General features: G+C 40.6%; 1 protein-coding gene across 7 annotated transcripts in view; it reads right to left on the bottom strand.

The window, feature by feature from the left end:
- Positions 1-17,067, bottom strand: part of nrg2a (neuregulin 2a) — an 82,861-nt gene that overhangs the window by 42,991 nt on the left and 22,803 nt on the right. For 6 of the 7 annotated variants that reach the window (XM_074610700.1, XM_074610702.1, XM_074610701.1 and 3 more), the window contains exons 2-3: positions 3,086-3,251; positions 858-976 (exon numbers count right to left, since the gene is read on the bottom strand). In XM_074610700.1, the coding sequence (XP_074466801.1) occupies positions 858-976; positions 3,086-3,251 (285 nt within the window). Of the gene's footprint in view, positions 1-857; positions 977-3,085; positions 3,252-14,809; positions 15,156-17,067 lie in introns of those variants that run through there. The other variant, XM_074610706.1, reaches the window with a different exon arrangement.

The following is a 17,067-nucleotide window of genomic DNA, read 5'->3' as shown; positions in this document are numbered from 1 at the left end:
ACATGGTTCACCTGCACTATGTCGTCATGCACGTTATGTTGGATAACTATCTGCACTGCTCAACATCACAGCCCCTTGTCTGCGCAGCATCAAAGTCTTGAGACATTACTTAGCGGCGTTCAGATCCAGGTGAACATACGTTTTCTGACTCATGCGTGCCAGACAACCTGCCGTGTCGTTCTCTGACAGTCCAGAACCAGATAACATCAAGTCCTCCCTTGATCGAGGCAGCTACATGAATCGTATCTGCTCTTTATATATATATCTTTTTATACTGGCTCCATCCACTCAGACAACAAGCCACCCACAGCAGCCACACACTCACTACCCGCACTGCTTGGAACAAACACAAACTCACCACCCCACCAAATGGAAGCAGCTGTTATCAAAACTCTTTCATCTGCTACAGTACTTTGCAAAACTCGGCAATGCACACACACCACTACTGAACGAGCCTGTTAGATTCTATCACACACACTGAAGTCACTTTTGCTTTTTTTTACAACTTTCATATTCTGTCGAGCTATGCTTTACATTTAATAGGCTTTGTTGTGTGCTAGTGACGGTCAAAGGCACTGTGCGGTGTAGTTTTGTGGGATTCCACGTTGCCAGCAGACTGCACTGAATGAAAAACTGAGACATATATAGCATTTAAATCCCATTCATCGCCAAGTACAATGTGCCGTCCCGCTGATTAATGGGCCACATGTGTGGACAGTTGCTCTCCATGCATGTTACCATTATTACATGCCTGTTTGCGATGGCCTCCTTTTCATCTCATTTGGCAAGAGAGCAGTCAAAACAACATCAACAGTGTACACCTGTGCCACTTGTTGCTTAGGAGTCAGTATACTCACTGCTTTGGACGTTGACGGTGCCAGTAGAGTTGTCCTTTCCCAGCGGGTTCTCCACCACACATGTGTAATTCCCAGAATCCTCCAGTTTTGCTCTGCTGATCTGGACTCTGGAGTTTTTCCTGTGGGAGACAACACTCGCACAGCTGAGTCAGGGGAATCAGGGCAGGGAGGAAATAGCATGGAAACGCAACAAGTGGAAACATGGGGGACGGAGAGGCAGACAACAGGGCAAGCAGCAGCATGGCAACAGCTCTTTGCTTTGATAGAGATACATAATCACTTACCCTGGGGCCAAATTTGAGGGGGGGAAACTGCTTACAATAAGAAAGCATAGGACTGGAAGTGTTACCTAGCGTACTGTCTTATAAAAAGGGTGCTTGGTTTTACAGCCCGTGTCATTATGCTTACATCAGTAGGAGGTTTTATTAGAATACTGTCTTTTTTGCTGTTGGGTATTTTCTCCAAATAAATGTTTAAGATATTGTCTCGAGTCAGTTGCCTTATCTACTTCATAATTAGCCAACCTCACAGGGAGAGAGTGGAACAGGACCATGGATGTATTAAGAGAACTGAATATGGTGGCGCCAGTCAGCCGTGCTGCTAAGTTGCCCAAGTGGCTGACTGCGGAACTACAACGGAAAAAAATCCCCTGCAGCCTAGAAAGCATTTTTCCCAAATAGACCGTTAAAGAGACATCTATAACAGTTTTGACAACTCAAACTAGGTCAAATATGACTCTTTGTGTAATTAATTATTATTATTAAAGTGTAAAATAGTTCATTTATATGTGTGATGTTTTCCCAATATAAAGTCTATAGAGAGGCAAAGTCCCTCCCCTTCCAGTGGACCACCATGGGACCTTACTTTGGAAAAAATATCAACGGTAGTCAACGGCGAGAGACAAATAATTTTTTTATCCCATTTAAATTGCGCCATGAATCACACATATGATGTTTGTCAATTTAAAAGATCATCTTGCAAGTCAAGAAAGTCTCAGTTTGTTGTAAAACTGTTGAAGTATAAGACTGTGAAAATACGTAATTAGAAAGACTACACACCCAAAAGTCGTGTAAGTGACGTCTCTTTTGCTGAAGCTACGATGCCTGTGTGTTTTGTACTGCGATGTACTCACAAGAGCAATGGGTCTCGCTCGTTCTTTCGCTTCCCGGCTGGAAAAAAGACCAGGAGTCGCTGGATAAAACACATCCGTTAAGATAAACTTTCATCTGTGTGTGAAAATAGCTAAGTTACTTAGCTAGCTAGTGTTGGTGACATATATTGTGTGAGATGAGAGATGTAGTTCACTGAGCGGTTTCACAGAAAACTAAAGGATACTACGACAAACCTACAACAAACTGAGACTTTATTGACTTGCAAAATTATGTTTTAAATTGACAAACATCATATGTGTGATTCATGGAGCAATTCAAACGGGATCAAAAAAATATATGTCTCTCGCCGTTGACTACCATGCATATTTTTTTTTTAAATAAGGTCCCATTAGGTTCACCGGAAAGGGTGGGACTTCGCTTCTCTATTGGCTGAGAGTAACCGAGCAGGCAGGGCCAGGAGTTTGGGCATGAAAACTTGTTTTGCTGAGCATTTTTTATTCAAATGAATGGGCACCATCTTGGAGTCTTGTATCCAGTTCTTATATTACATCCATGGAACAGTACCATGACAGGAAACAACAATTGTGCAAGGTACTGTGGGTATGAATTTGGTTTTACTCTTGTGATTAAATCACTGAAATGTTTGACTGTGACATGCTAAAATGTAGCCTAACAATGACCCTGTAAGTTCTGTTATATACACGGCAACGTCTAGCTGAAGTTAGCAAACACAGTTGTATTCCATCAAGAAAAAGGTGACTATTGTGGTAACTTGTGAATGTACTGAATTGAGGGTTCATGTGTTTTATTACCTCTAGATGTTACTTTTTATTTGTATGAGAAAGATATATAGGCATAGAGAAGGATGATAGTATAAATCATTACACTACATTCCAATGAATAAGCCTTGGTAATCCCAAACATTTAATACATGTTTTTATTCAACTACTATATTGATATTGATTTTTAATCAGTTTCAAACTGCAGTTTTCCAAAAAAACTGCATTAGTAGTCTGCTGATAATAGCAACTTTGCTTCGAATTTGGAGTACCTCCATCTCATTTCATCTTACACTGCTTGTGTTGGGTTTACAGGACACGGGTGACTTGTACTCACAGGCTGTTCCTTATTCTGACTTTTTTGCTTTTCTTCAGCTCGTTGCCATCTTTGAACCATCTGTAGGTGGGGAGAGGGTTCCCTGTGGCCTCGCACTTCACTATGAGCTTGCTTCCCTCGTCCACTATTATTGGATTCTTCATTGGTTTTAACTTTGGAGCCGCAGCTAAAAGGAGAGAAAGAGGAAAAAGTTATGAACCACTGTAGACACAAACTTGATTATAGTTCCTTTATGATTGTGTGTGTTGGTGTTTTTAGGGGAAACAGCGAGCAGCAGAGCCAAACATCATCTCTACGGACCGAGCCAACAACCCTCTCATGTGACCACCAGATGTGGTCACTAGAGACATTATCAACTCTGCCTCAGACTAATAAACAGGCTGAATTTCGCTCTTGCTTTGAACACCTGAAGCATATTTAGCAAACATCCACAAGCTGGTGAAGAACATTTGCAACCGCAAAACTGATGCGCAATTAAAAGGCAAGCGATAAACAACGAAAAGCCCATAAAACTTTGACACTATAATAACTAGTTTGTTGTGATGACAACATCAAAAAGACATGTATTTTTATCGTAACTCTTTCATCCGCTAAAGCGCTTTGCAAAACCTACAAATTCTGAAGATTCAGTCCCTTTTTTATGACTTTCTGTTGAGCTATGTTCATATGTTATACTGTAGTGTTTATTATATGTGATGTTTGAGAAAAAAAACATATTTTGTCTTGGTATATTCTGTAATTTCTTGCAACTTTTTTTTTTTCCTCAGGAGTAAAAAACTAATTGAAATATGAAAAATGATCTATGTCCAAGCGCACACACAACACACACTTGCCAGCTGACAGCTGCACACATGTTTAGGAGAATACTCATCCAGGGCGGAGCGAGAGAGAGAAGGGGTGAACAGGGGTCAACCAGGGGCTGGCCAAGATGCACCCCCCCTCTCTCTCTTACACACAAACACTCTCTATCTTCATGTGTAACATTTACAATTTCATGCATTTGCTAAACTGAGTAGTCCTACAAATTACAGCTGTTTGCTGTGCATCACCATGGCAGAATGAAGACAAACAAAGCATGAGAAGCAAAGTGAAGCATACATATAGGTAATGACTTCAATTAAACATTGAAATAGAGGTGCACCAAAATGATCCCCCTGTCGTCCTCTTTTTTGAGAGACTGTCCTACTTCACTGACCTGGTAAAGGCGACATGTCTGCACGGAACGAATTCTGCATTTTTCATTCTCTTTGTGGATTTAAAGCTTCAGTAGGCAGAATTTTTGTTGGCATCATTAAGCAAAAATACCATAATAACCTTTCAGCATATTGTAATTCAAGTGTTCTGAGAGAAAACTAGACTTCTGCACCTCCTCATGGCTCTGTTTTCAGGCTTTAAAAAATCGAACCTGTGACAGGATACTTTGGCCAATTACGGGTCATTTTAGGGAGAGCATTCCCATTGAGCGTTCCTATTGGCTGTGCTCCAGCTGGTGGGCAGTGCTTGGTATTTCCTCAACCGATCTCAATATGGCTGTCAGGTCACAAACTTTCTTATTTTACTGCTAAATAGTACACTACAAGATGTTTCTGATAACATTTGAGGTGAGAAATAGGCATTACAGTAACAGTAATGAATATTGATTAATATTTGATCAACGCTGCCTAGTTTGACCATTTGATCGGAGTTTGCGAGTGATTGACAGCTGCTCAGAGACAGCAATACTCCAGCTCGACTCTGATTGGTTGTTTTCCTCTAGTCTGTAAAATCTTGCAGATGCCATTAGGAGCACCGGAGGACACCGGAAGACACCGGAGGACACCGGAGGACACAGAGGCACATGATTTTTTTCAGATTACCTGTCTCATGCACTACTGTCAGGATATAGTGACCATTTTATAAAAATAACTTTTTTTTTAATCATATTTGCTTCTACCCACTGCAGATTTAAGGGGAACGTTTTTTGGGTCTAAAAACAGCATTTTTACACTTCAAATTTGCTGTTGCTAATGACATGTGCCTAAAAAAAACATACGCCCAGCTGTTGTGAAATAGTCAGTATCGTAATTTTCTGCAGTGTTTTGAAGGAATCGTCAATTCTGCGGAAGTCAACGTTGTTTGTTATTGAGCCTAACTCAGCTCACCGTATTAGCCACATACACAAGTAATTACATGCAAACAGCTTTGCAAGCCTGGCAGATGTGGATATTAAGGAGCTCCGTCTACGGCAACCTACTGTGCCTTGCGAGTACGTCTTGTGTAACCTGCCACCTCTGGTTGCTTGGCACTAAGGGTGCTTTCACATCAGGGACCCAGGCCCAGATCCGAGTATACTTGACCTTAAAATCCAGTTCGTACTCGGGCACGGTACGAATCAATCGTACCTAATATGAAAACGCCCTCATACTCCTGATAGGCACCAGAGATCACAGCTCTCAGTTCCAGCCGTGGATCTCTTTGACATTGAACGACTTCTCAGTTGATGCTGATGGAAGTCTACCATCATCCATCCTTGTACTGTATATCCATTCTTTTGTCTCACTTAAATGTCTGATGGCCATAGATGTTTGCCTAGATTATTTAAGAAATTGTGCTATTTAGGGAATCATTTTTCCCCACTTATGATAGTGATTTCTTAAATCTATGACTTGAGCAGCATGAATATGTCCAATTTAAGGGGCACCAATGACTTCAAATACAAAGGTAATTCACATTACAAGAAGCCACGATTATTCCACAACACTGAACAACACATATACTAAAAGAGCTATCTATGCTCTTTGTACTTTGTGCTGATTTCCACTGGAATAGTCAAAGATGTCAGACTTAAAATAGCTCACAAACAGCTCAGATCAATGGAAAAACAACTATTCTTAGTTCAATAGCAGCTATTTGTTTCTAAAATTACTCTGTAGCTGGTAAGAGACAGTGGACTTTTATCTGTGAACAGCTTCCTGTTGGAAAATGTGAGTGATGATATTCATGGCGTTTGGAAAATAAAGACAAAGGTTCCAACACAAGGCAGATGTGCCTCTGTGCCATCTGTAACCTTAATGAGCTTATTCTCAGGATGGATCTTTGTGCTCCATTTGTTAGTTCAAAATTTCACCATCCCAAAAGGGTTTGGGACAATAAAAAAAGAAAAGTAAAGTCATAACATTTTATGGGCTGCACATATACTGTGTATCGCCATTTCAAATAAACTCTGCCAGTGGTTTATCGATAGCCTCCAGCAAGACCATGTACTGAACATGAGACTCCTGATGCTCCAGATGTTCTTCATTAAGCATTTTCTGTTACTTAACAAATGTAATGTACAATATGAAAGTTGATGTTAAATAAAGATCAGACCTCAAAATCCCTAATGATCTAATGATCCCCCTAATTTTCAAATTAGGCTGGCTAATGGGAGCTAACCAACACTGAATCAGTTGTATTGTACATAATGACAGAGTTTTGTAACTGTAATAAATGCGCATGTGCAATGTTTGATAAGCAGCTTCATTACACGTTTTCACAAGCTGCTCTAAAGTTACAAAACTTAATTTAGACTAAAGCCAGCACACAGCCTGAGGAAAGCCATGTCAGTCATAGTCAGAGAACAGCAGGAATGAGGTTGCACCGTAAAGAAAGAATATTTAGTACTTTGCCTGGACACACTGTTTTGTCCTTGCCAAGCAAATTAAACAAGCTTTGTCCTTGCCTGGAAAAGTTACAGAAACACAAGACTGCACTTCTCATCAACCCGGCGAGCCAGATGTGTAAGAGAGGGTCTGCTCCATCTACAGGATACAGCTCTAATGAAGACACCGGAGTCCATCAGACGCTCTAGCTCCGAGATACAGATGTTTAACATTATACTGCGGAGAGATTAGTCTTCACGTCCATGTTAGATAATGTCTATCTTTCCAGCTGCTTAATCTGCGTAACACAAAATACATTAACAAAATAAATGCCTCTAAAAATCATAAAAGACATACATAATATGATAATAAAACATAATACAACATACTCTGAGAGCTTGGGCAGTGATGTACAGTAGTTGCTCATGTTTGGATGGACAGATGTGAAAAGCAGTGCATCATAAAGTAGATACATTGATGGACACAACTTTAGTACAGTAAAATCAAGCCAAGTGTACTTGACATAAAGCATGTTACGAATGCCAATTCTTTTTTTCCAACAAGACAGAGTGATAATCATTGTAAATAGAATAATTTCTTGGAGACAAATGGTTATCTCATTTTCCATTACACCAGTGGAAAGAGTGTCAGGCAGCGCCGATAAACCCTCTCCTCAACAACAGCCTGATTCTCTCTTTTTGAAGCAGAGGGGCAGCTGCAGACATGGACTATAAAAACCAAATTTGAGAATAGAAGCCTAACCGGCGTGTCAACAGCTCTTGCCTTGGGTAACAGTTGGAAACCTCAGCCCAGGAAGAGTTTCAAAAACAAAGCCACTTGATGAATTAACAATGGATTGCTCGTATTATTGAGTTAACATTTCTGTTTCACTTCCAGGAGCTTAGAAAAGGAATCTGAGGCATGCCTTTGTGTTTCCCCCTTCTAGACAAAGTATCCCTGATTACTCTGTTGTTATGTCACTTCACCGCACGTTGTCAAAAGACAAATTACATGGTGAGACAGCTCGAGAAATGGGTTCTGCATGTGGGAATGGTCTTCAGACACCGCACACTAGTCACTGTAACACAACATCTGTTCAGAGAGATCATTTCAACAGCCTCCCACCACAACCAATACACTTTCCCCAAATAATTATCTGCTACATTGTTTATATGTGACTCAAAACACTCTGCTTTTCTCTCACTAAACTCTACAGATGCGCTACTAATAGTGTTTCTTTTACTCAAATTAATAATATGTGTTTTGTGTTTCTCTGCGACAGTGAAACATATGGAGAAGTCCAACACTGCATGTCAAACTTTAATCATTTCGACTATTCTGATTTGGTCGATGCTCAACTTTTACCAGGATTTCTACACACATCCAGTCTTAATAGCAGGCACAAAAGTAGAGTAAACAATGTAAACACAATGCATGGAATCCTCGTGTTATCCACATGTGAATGGAAAAACGTTTGCTATTACTTTGGGTGAATTAGGACCAAAAGTGGCCAAATCATTTATATTTTCTTACAAACAGCAGAACTGGTCAGTTTGTTGCCCTGAACATATTGGAATCAACATTTTAACAATCGGCCACGATCACAGTCTTTCTGTAAGACCAAGACTTGGACATTGCGCAGACATTGCACATTTTTGTTAACAGAGCCCGAGAGTCCATTTTATTTATCGTTTTGATTGTGTGGTTTTATTCTGTTTATGTTTATATTTAGGCTATTTTAAAAAAAAAATCACATTCCAATTCCAATGTCTGAAAATCTTTAATAATTAAAAGTTTTTTGCTCTTTTAAATGGTGTACCTGTATTATTATGCTATTATGTTATCATTATATCAGTGGCATAACATGTTCTTGAAATGACAATAATATCATATTGCAATTATGTCTGCGATAATATATCGTCCAACAAAAATAGTTATTGTGACAGGCCTGGATGACAACAAGTCACTGTAATTACCTAAGTGTGAACTGTGGCGTTATCCCTCCGCTCAATCCTCCCTTTCCAAGACTGTGGTAGTGTGAGCCGCCGAGTGCAAAACCATGGTAACGAATTTCGCCCCGCTCAGAGGCCATTCTTATCATAATAACTCTACTGCGGTTGGCAGTACTCTGCGGCTCACATTACCTCAGTTTCCCAAGCAGTCGGGAAAAATACGGTGGCCTTCAGGTAACGTAAAAATGCAAAAGGCTCTCGCTAGAGCCAGTGTTTGGTTTTTCTGTTCTGAGGAGTTATTTTTTTTCCCAAGAGTGTTCTGCCTAGTCCCGACCTACTGAGCTGTGATTGCCGAGTACTAACTAGTACTTCTGTGCTGTGATTGGAGGATTATCTGGCGATAGCAATGGGCTTTCCTACAATGCTACAAGAGTGTAGACTGTATTATAAAGATGGACAAGAGTGTGTGGATGAAGTGATGACATTGTTAAATTTTACTCATTTAGCGGCTGGCTGGCTAGCTAGTTTGCTAATTCCACTTTCATGCTACACTGGTAACAGCAATTGAGCGCACATGGGAGAAGTTTGCCTCTGTCAGAAATCTCCTTAGGTTTAGGCAACAAATGTACTTGGTTAGGTTTAAGAAAAAAAAATCATGGTTTGGGTTGAAATAATTCCTTTCTGGCAGAAAGCCCTGAAGGCAAAGACTTCTCCCAAGTGCAAAATAAGCAGTCCATACAAGAGTACTAGCCAATCACAGCACAGCAGTACTAGCCAATCACAGCACAGTAGAGCAGGACTAGGCGCAACACTCTTGGGAAAAAAAAACAACGCGGACCCGCTCCCTATGTAGATACTGTATGAAGGACTCATCCTAAGCTAACGAAAACAACGATTTTTAGTTTCAGGTGATTATACACTAATTAATAGTTATGAATCTTATATTCCATTTCTACTAATAGATTACTGCAGACTAATTTACAAAAAAAGCAACATAAAGAGAGGGATAGGGAAATCATGCACATGTGGGCACACCAAACATGTTACATTTGATGTAATTTATGCAAAATATAATATATTATATATAATAATATATCATATAATATAATATATTTATTTTCTGTTGGTATATTAAAGGGCACTTGTAAAGTTGCAGAAAATAGTTAATACTGTAACAGTAAAGGCAAATTAAAGTGCACAAACATGCACTCAACATTAAATGGAAGCTCTTTGGTTAACCAGCGATTTCAAAAGCTTCATCTGCAGATTGCTTTCAGATTAAAAGCTTGTCATAATTTGTCTTGAGACATTTTCTTTAAGAACCACCCTTAAAGAGATTTCTGCTCGCTTACCAATTTGTGGTTTTGATTAGCCATGCTGAGACTTAGAAGCACTATAATGCTGTACGTATCGGTAAATTGACATTGTATTAGCTGGCTCCTGGCTGTCTGATTCGTTTTCCTGTTTCCAGTTGTTTTTTTGTGCCTGCACACCAAAAAGCAATGTTGTAAGAGCAATTATATAAAGCAAGATCATACCTGAATTGGAAGCTGAGGTTGTCTGAGGCTCCACCACCACCCTGACTACTAGTCTCTATAAAACTCTGTGTTGCTGAATTATTTAAGTAGCTCTATTTTAATTATAAAGGTGTGGTTCATCTTAGTACACGATAAAAAGCATCTGGCACCAAATGAAGGAGCCAACTCTTTACTTCCGCAACTAATTATTACCACTCTCACTACGCACGCAAAACCAGTCGGAGAGGAACTTGTTGTGTTTTGTCTTGACATTATATAAGATGAATGGTGGAAGTGAATGGATTACAACATCATCACCAGCACAATATTTATGTCAGCCAGGCAGACTGTACAGGGATTTCTAACTAGAAAAAAGACAGACATACATTCATGTTGCACTGTATTGACGACAGATTTGATGAAATGCCTGTAGCATTTTACTCTCCCTGTCTTACTCATAAGATAGACAACAAAATTGCACAGTTTCCTCCATCCCTTTGGGGTCTTTTTTCTCTCCAATAGGGGGGAACATTTTGGCGCAAATGTCTTTGTTAGGGTCTGCAGAAGTTTTCCCTTACTAACCCTGGGACTGTTTCATTAAAAAAAGTCCTGCAACATTATTTAAAGAGTGTCAACTTTCAGCCACAATACACAGGCCTTAAAAAAAAAAAGACCTGAAAGGAAATCATCATGTAACATTGCAGCAGCAGAATCCCACAAATCAACACTTTGAAATAATTCTGGTCCGAATCCTTGAGACGTCACAGCCAGCAAAAGGGCAATTATAGCTGAGAAGTACCTGCTGCGAGGTAATATCCCTAAATAAATGTGGAAAACTAAGTTCTCGGGGACCATATATGTTACTGTACATGAGACAATATGGTCTTGTGCCCGTGATGTCGGTGACGGTTGACTGACACCTCTAACACCCTCAGCAGAGTGCTCATGGGCTAGATTACATACAATTATATCTTGACACACCTCCCACAAGCACACGTACACGTGCACGCACACACAGTTCATTGTATAACGTATTCTGATTCTGTATCATCCATAATGCAGCATATTGTTGTATCGATGCAAAAAGTTGAATTGTAATAACATCTTGAAGTAGTTGCAATAAATATCGAGTCTAGGATTGAAACAAATTGAAAGATTTAAAGCATACGATAGCCATATTAGTAGCCATAACTACAAGAAAACAAAACAAAAAGTCCTATACAACTTGACCAGCTGCAATGAAAAATTAACCAAGAACCAAGAATCTTGTGTCTGGAAGCAAACACACAAAAATCTAATCTTAAATTCTTTGTAATTTGCCTTCCTTTACATGCTTAAATGCAACTGTCAGGTCGCACTTTTGTGTGACAAATGGGAAAATTGTCCAAAATAAACTATATCCATATTTTGGTGGATGTACGCAATCTCCATGTAATACCGCACAGCTAACATACAGCAAGACCAGCCGATTAGACTGTTGTCAGGCTGTTAAATAGGCGTTATTGGTCGCTATAAGCACCATAGATGTGGGTCAATAGGGGCCTACTACACCCACTAGTAGGTTTTATCATCTTAGTAGGCCCCTACTGACCCACATCTACAGTATGGTGCTTCTAGCGACCGATAACGCCTATTTAATGGACTGATAACAGTCAAATCGGGTGGCAAGACGGGCTCTAATCTCCAATCTCTAATCTCTGTCGGAGCACATTTCACTACATTTGAGTGCTGCTTAGCTAGCAAACCAACAGAGAAAGATAACTAGCTAAAAGGTCCTTCATTAACTATTTTAACCAAGCAGACAAAAAGGTATTATACAGAAAGTTGGCATTCTTTTCTGATGCTGTCTACATGTCTAATTGAAACATAGATCACACATAGCTGTACTTATGTGTGCAAACTTGTCTCCAGATTTGCAAACGATGACTTCTTTTGAACATGATTTATTGATAAACCACATCCTCAACAAAACGATGTCACTCGTGGATAATTACAAGCTGGTAGCATTTATTAAAGAGCCAGATCAGACTGAAGTAGTGGGTGGAGATTTTCATCTTTAAAAGTGGTGCTTGGTTCCTTTCTTTTTATTAGGGATGACCTTTTTTGGAACCTTAGGCCCAGAGCACACCTGATGTGGTCACGCACTGCGCGTGAAGCATCCATTGTGCAGACACAACAAGCATGAGCGTGTTGTCACTTTGGCCTACTTTGAAAGCTCCATTTTACAATGGGTAAGCACGTAGTTTCAAACTGGTTACCCATTTACCCAGTTTTGTGATCAATCACATCTAATTTTCATGAGGAAAATGATGATTCAAGATCAGATTATCATGCTCTGGATACATTTGAGTCTATTTTATTTGATATGGACGATGCGATATAACATAGTTCCAATGCAGAGCATAAAACCGATGAATTGCACAGAGAGTTTACAGCTATTGCTAATTTTCAACTCTTGTCCCTAGTTGGGCTTTTACATGTACAGTGTAACTTAAATATACAGCTTTCACCATCATAAAACGTCAATACTCTATAATTTAGGACTGTGTATTGGCAAGAATCTGGCGATACGATATGCATCATGATACAGGAGTTACGATTCAATATATTTAAATTTTTTAAATCTAATTTTAGGAAAACTGTCATAGTATAAAGACACCATATGCATAAAATCTGACTAATAAAAAAGTTGACTTTTTTTATACAATCAGAACAGTGGGATCTGTATTTGCATTTATCACAGTTGCTGTAACATCCAACATCATAGCACTACTTAGAGAGGACACACACACTGAGAGGGTGCATATCTTTGCAAATTAAATAAAGTATTGATTGAGTTAATCTTTGCATGGAAACTATTAATTAAAAATCTAGATATTATTTCTGAGAATCAATACAGTATCACAAAACATAATATCGCAATATATGATATTTCGACATTTTCTTACACCCCTACTACAAATATGGAAAGGCAAAAAAATACACATCACACAAAACACCAATGCATACACTATATACTAATACAGCTTGGTCATTTACAGTACAATTACCTAAAAATGGGTACAGCTTTGGTTTGCTTTTAGCTAGCCCTTAACCTTTGTTGTAAAAGATTTTATATCTGGAATTAATTTGATTTCAGACAGCCCTTTGTGGAGAAAGCTGATTGTCCAAATTTAGATTTACGTTGTGCTATTTTACAGTTGCCATTCACCACGTTCCTAGTTACTCTGTTTACTGTCTTGTTTTTGGATATATCGGGAAAGACGCTCTGGGGTAGTCTGTAAGAAGACAAAAATGAGTGAAGCTCTCAAAGCTGTTTAAAACCGTCATGACGACACGTGTGCTGACACATGAAAAACAGCAGCTTCAATGTTCAGTGCATATTGATCAAATTCAACAATAGATATTTTGTTTAAAAAAAGTGTAGAAAATAAACTATGCTCATCACACGCAGCTCTTCTCTCCATGTGTACGGCAGCTGTGCTCGTTGACGAACATAGACGTCAAAAAATATTCCGCAAGCACTCCGCGTCCCGTGTAGTTCAGGGAGCTGTTTATCTCTCATGTTTAATGATCATAATCAAACAGTAATTATTTACATATTCAACTTTTCATGGGGAATAAAACAAGACAGTTAACCACAGATGCCAAACGCAACTACAGTAGCACATTTAAGCTGAAATGCGGCACAATTTAAATACCTAGAAAGGCCAACAAAAAATTTACAAAAAAATTACTTGAAAATGCTAAACCCAGTCTTTAAGGTTATCAGTTGGAAGCTGACATCAGCAGGTACAAAATGGCTACTAACATGACGAGATGCTGTCTAAGAAACAGTATCAGATAAAACCAAGAGTGATAGCCGCGGCGATAATCATGGCATTGTCCTCAAAGTGTCACTGAAGCGGGGGTTGGGCTTCCCCATGACCTGAGGTCAAACTACAGTGACATGCTGCAGCTTGTAGGATCCACCACTGAGCAAGCACATTGCAACGTTTGTGACTCTGAAAGACAAGCATACTATTCCAACGTCAATGTAGCTTCCAGCTAATATACAGACAGACTTTCATGTTGGATGACTCACCACATACTCATAATTAAAAGGAAAGCTACTTTTGAATTGTTAACCCCCGTTAAAGTGCGTAGAGAAATATTGTATTCTGCTACACAAACATCTCTTTTATGATAAAACTGTTAAAAAAAAGAGACTTTTTTCAAATGTGGCAGAGCATTTGTGAAAATCATGCGACAAATTAATGAAAATTTCTAAAGCACGGTCTTAGCCAGTCATTCGTTTTTTTCCAAAGAGCTTATAATACAACTGTGCTTGGGCTCTGTGAGGTACAGAGCTGCTTTAGCTAAAACGTTAGTTGACTTTGTACACAAGTCATATCAGTTGACTTCCCTACAATTCCAAAGTGTTGCCAAAACCAGATGTGCCTCTACACGCTGTCCACATCAGGAGACCGATCCATGTGACAACCAAGCGGCAAGCTTTGACAAGCCAAGGGGACACTGACTTTGTCCCACACTTCCGTGATACAGTAACACAAACTTACTTTTCTTCTCTCCAACTTTGTCTCTCACACACAAATATATACATAAAATGTTACACAGAAACCACCTTTAATTTACCTGTAGTGGGATCACCCTCTTTCTCCTTTTGTCCTTTCTTACCCCCCTTCTTCCTCCCTTTCCTATCTTTCTTCTTGGTCTCCGTCATGCTGTCACAAGAAAGTAAATCCTCTCGGAAGAAGACACAGGAAGAAGAAAAAAACAGGTAGTAGTCCTATTGGCAACGTGTGGCAAGTGGGCACCACCAGACTCTGAGGCTGTTAGAGCGTCTCTCCTCCTATATAGACTCACACCAATCAAGTACAGCAAGGAACCACCTACTCACAGCAGGGCAGAGGGAGGGAGAGAGAGGGAGAGAGGGAGGGAGTGGGGAGGAAAATAGGGAGAGAAAGGTAGAGAGGCACTGCTCAAGAAACTAAGAGGGGAAAAGTGAGAGAATACAGAGGGGAGGGAGGGAAGAAAGAGGGAGGGAGCGAAGAAAGCATTTCCCATTGCTTTAAGGCAATCAACTGTTCCCTTACTAGATCTATCAGATAAGCAGTGGCTCTTCCAGGCCTTGCAGCCACAGCTGAGGACAGAGAGAGACCCGGAGTCCACACAGAAATCAGCCCATTCAAGCCTCGCTCGTAGCCAACTCTTCTACCTCCTACCTCGGGAGCATCTTCTCCTTTCTAATGACCCATGCAAAAAAAAAAAAGAAAAAGTGCAGCGAGACCAATTAAGTTGTCCCCACTGCACTGCTGACCCCACCCAGATAATTCAGCCGGAGACCTGCCCTTGCCAGGTTGATCATGTCGGCCGGGGTCCCAAAACACTTCACATCTGGTTCAGATTTGCCGAGCACAGATTCTGTGGATATAATGTGCAAGAGAGCGGCGTGTGAATGTCAGATCACAATCTGCGACAGACTGCTTCTTGCAAAAATTACACAAAATCATCTCCTGGCTTCCCTATAGCTGCTCCCCTTCCTCACCTCTCTCGTCTGTCAGTCCCCCACTCCCCCTCTCGTGTCTACAGGCGAGTCACAGCTTGTCTGCGGTTGTATCCCGCTCTTTCCCTGTCGCGGTTAGCCAGGTGTCATCAATGTCCACGCAGCAGTGGGGATTTAGAGGCATTAAGACAAGCTTTCATCCTTTATGCATATAATACTAGACCCTGGCCTTCTGCAAATAAGTCAAATCCATTCTAAAAGGTGAGTGGGCATCGCAGTAGACCGTTTGAAAGCACAGAGGAAAATTGGGCAAGGGGAGACGCATATAAAGGTAGGGCAGGGCTGAGTTGAAGGCCACATGTGTCCAGAAAAACAAAAATAATCCAAAATTTTCTAAAAGTGGCAACTGACTCCCTGCCTGACTTTAACAAGAGGATATTTTACTAAGGTTTGTATGAAACAATATCTAATACAAACATGACTTCAACAACAACACCTCTGCGGCTAATCTGTTTATCTTCATTTGACATACTGTGACTACATGACGATCGCAGTCTTATTTTAAGCCGCTATATGAAAGTGAAGTTTTCTAATTTCATGCTGGCTGAACTCTGCCGTCCTGCTAAGTGGCAACAAAATAAAAACACGTCGAAACAACAGCAGCGGAGTGACTCTCAATGAAACTTGTGTGTTAAATCAGTAGATGAGTCATCTGCGGGGCCCTCCCGGGGTTTGTCTCAGTCCAGCCCTGCGAGGACTCTTGACGTTTCTTGGGAGGAGGCGGCGGCAGCAGGGATTGGAAAAAGGGGGCAGCAGAAGGGTCATGTCTTAACAGGTCAGCACACTCAATAGCATAAGCCTCATCTGTGGGCAACAAAACTGGAGGGGTCAAACCGAGGCCAAGGTCTGACACGCCAATCAGGTCCAATGTAGTGCTTTTCCTACTCTCCTCTCCTCCCAGCGGTTGTTCCCGATGATCTAATCTGTCAGCGGAGGTAACTGAGGACTGGCAGGGGCTGCGGCGTGTCAGAGAGCTGCCCTCCTTGCCTCCCTGTCTCCCCTCCCAACCTCAACACTCACTTCCTCCTCTACTATTCAACAAGATGAGACTCGTTCCCGGGCCCGTGTGTCTCTGGGTGGGCGTGCAGTTTATGTATGTGTCAGAAATGTGAGTATCTGTGACGTCAGGACAAAAGAAACTGCACTTTCAGGATGATGGGATGTGTATTTAGATTGCCCATCTGCGTGCCTCTCACAACGTTTCCCAACCTGCCTCCTCTTCAAGATCCCACGATTGCCTCTGAGCAGAGCCACACAAGATGCAAATTGGTGAAATGTAGCATTAGCTGACATGAGTTATGAGGGAGTGCTGCACGTAGCCGTAGGA

This window comes from Sebastes fasciatus, chromosome 16 (assembly GCF_043250625.1).
Source record: "Sebastes fasciatus isolate fSebFas1 chromosome 16, fSebFas1.pri, whole genome shotgun sequence".
Lineage (NCBI taxonomy): Eukaryota > Metazoa > Chordata > Actinopteri > Perciformes > Sebastidae > Sebastes > Sebastes fasciatus.
The sequence above is the reverse complement of the archived record's forward strand: the minus strand, read 5'-3'. Positions and strand labels throughout refer to the sequence as shown.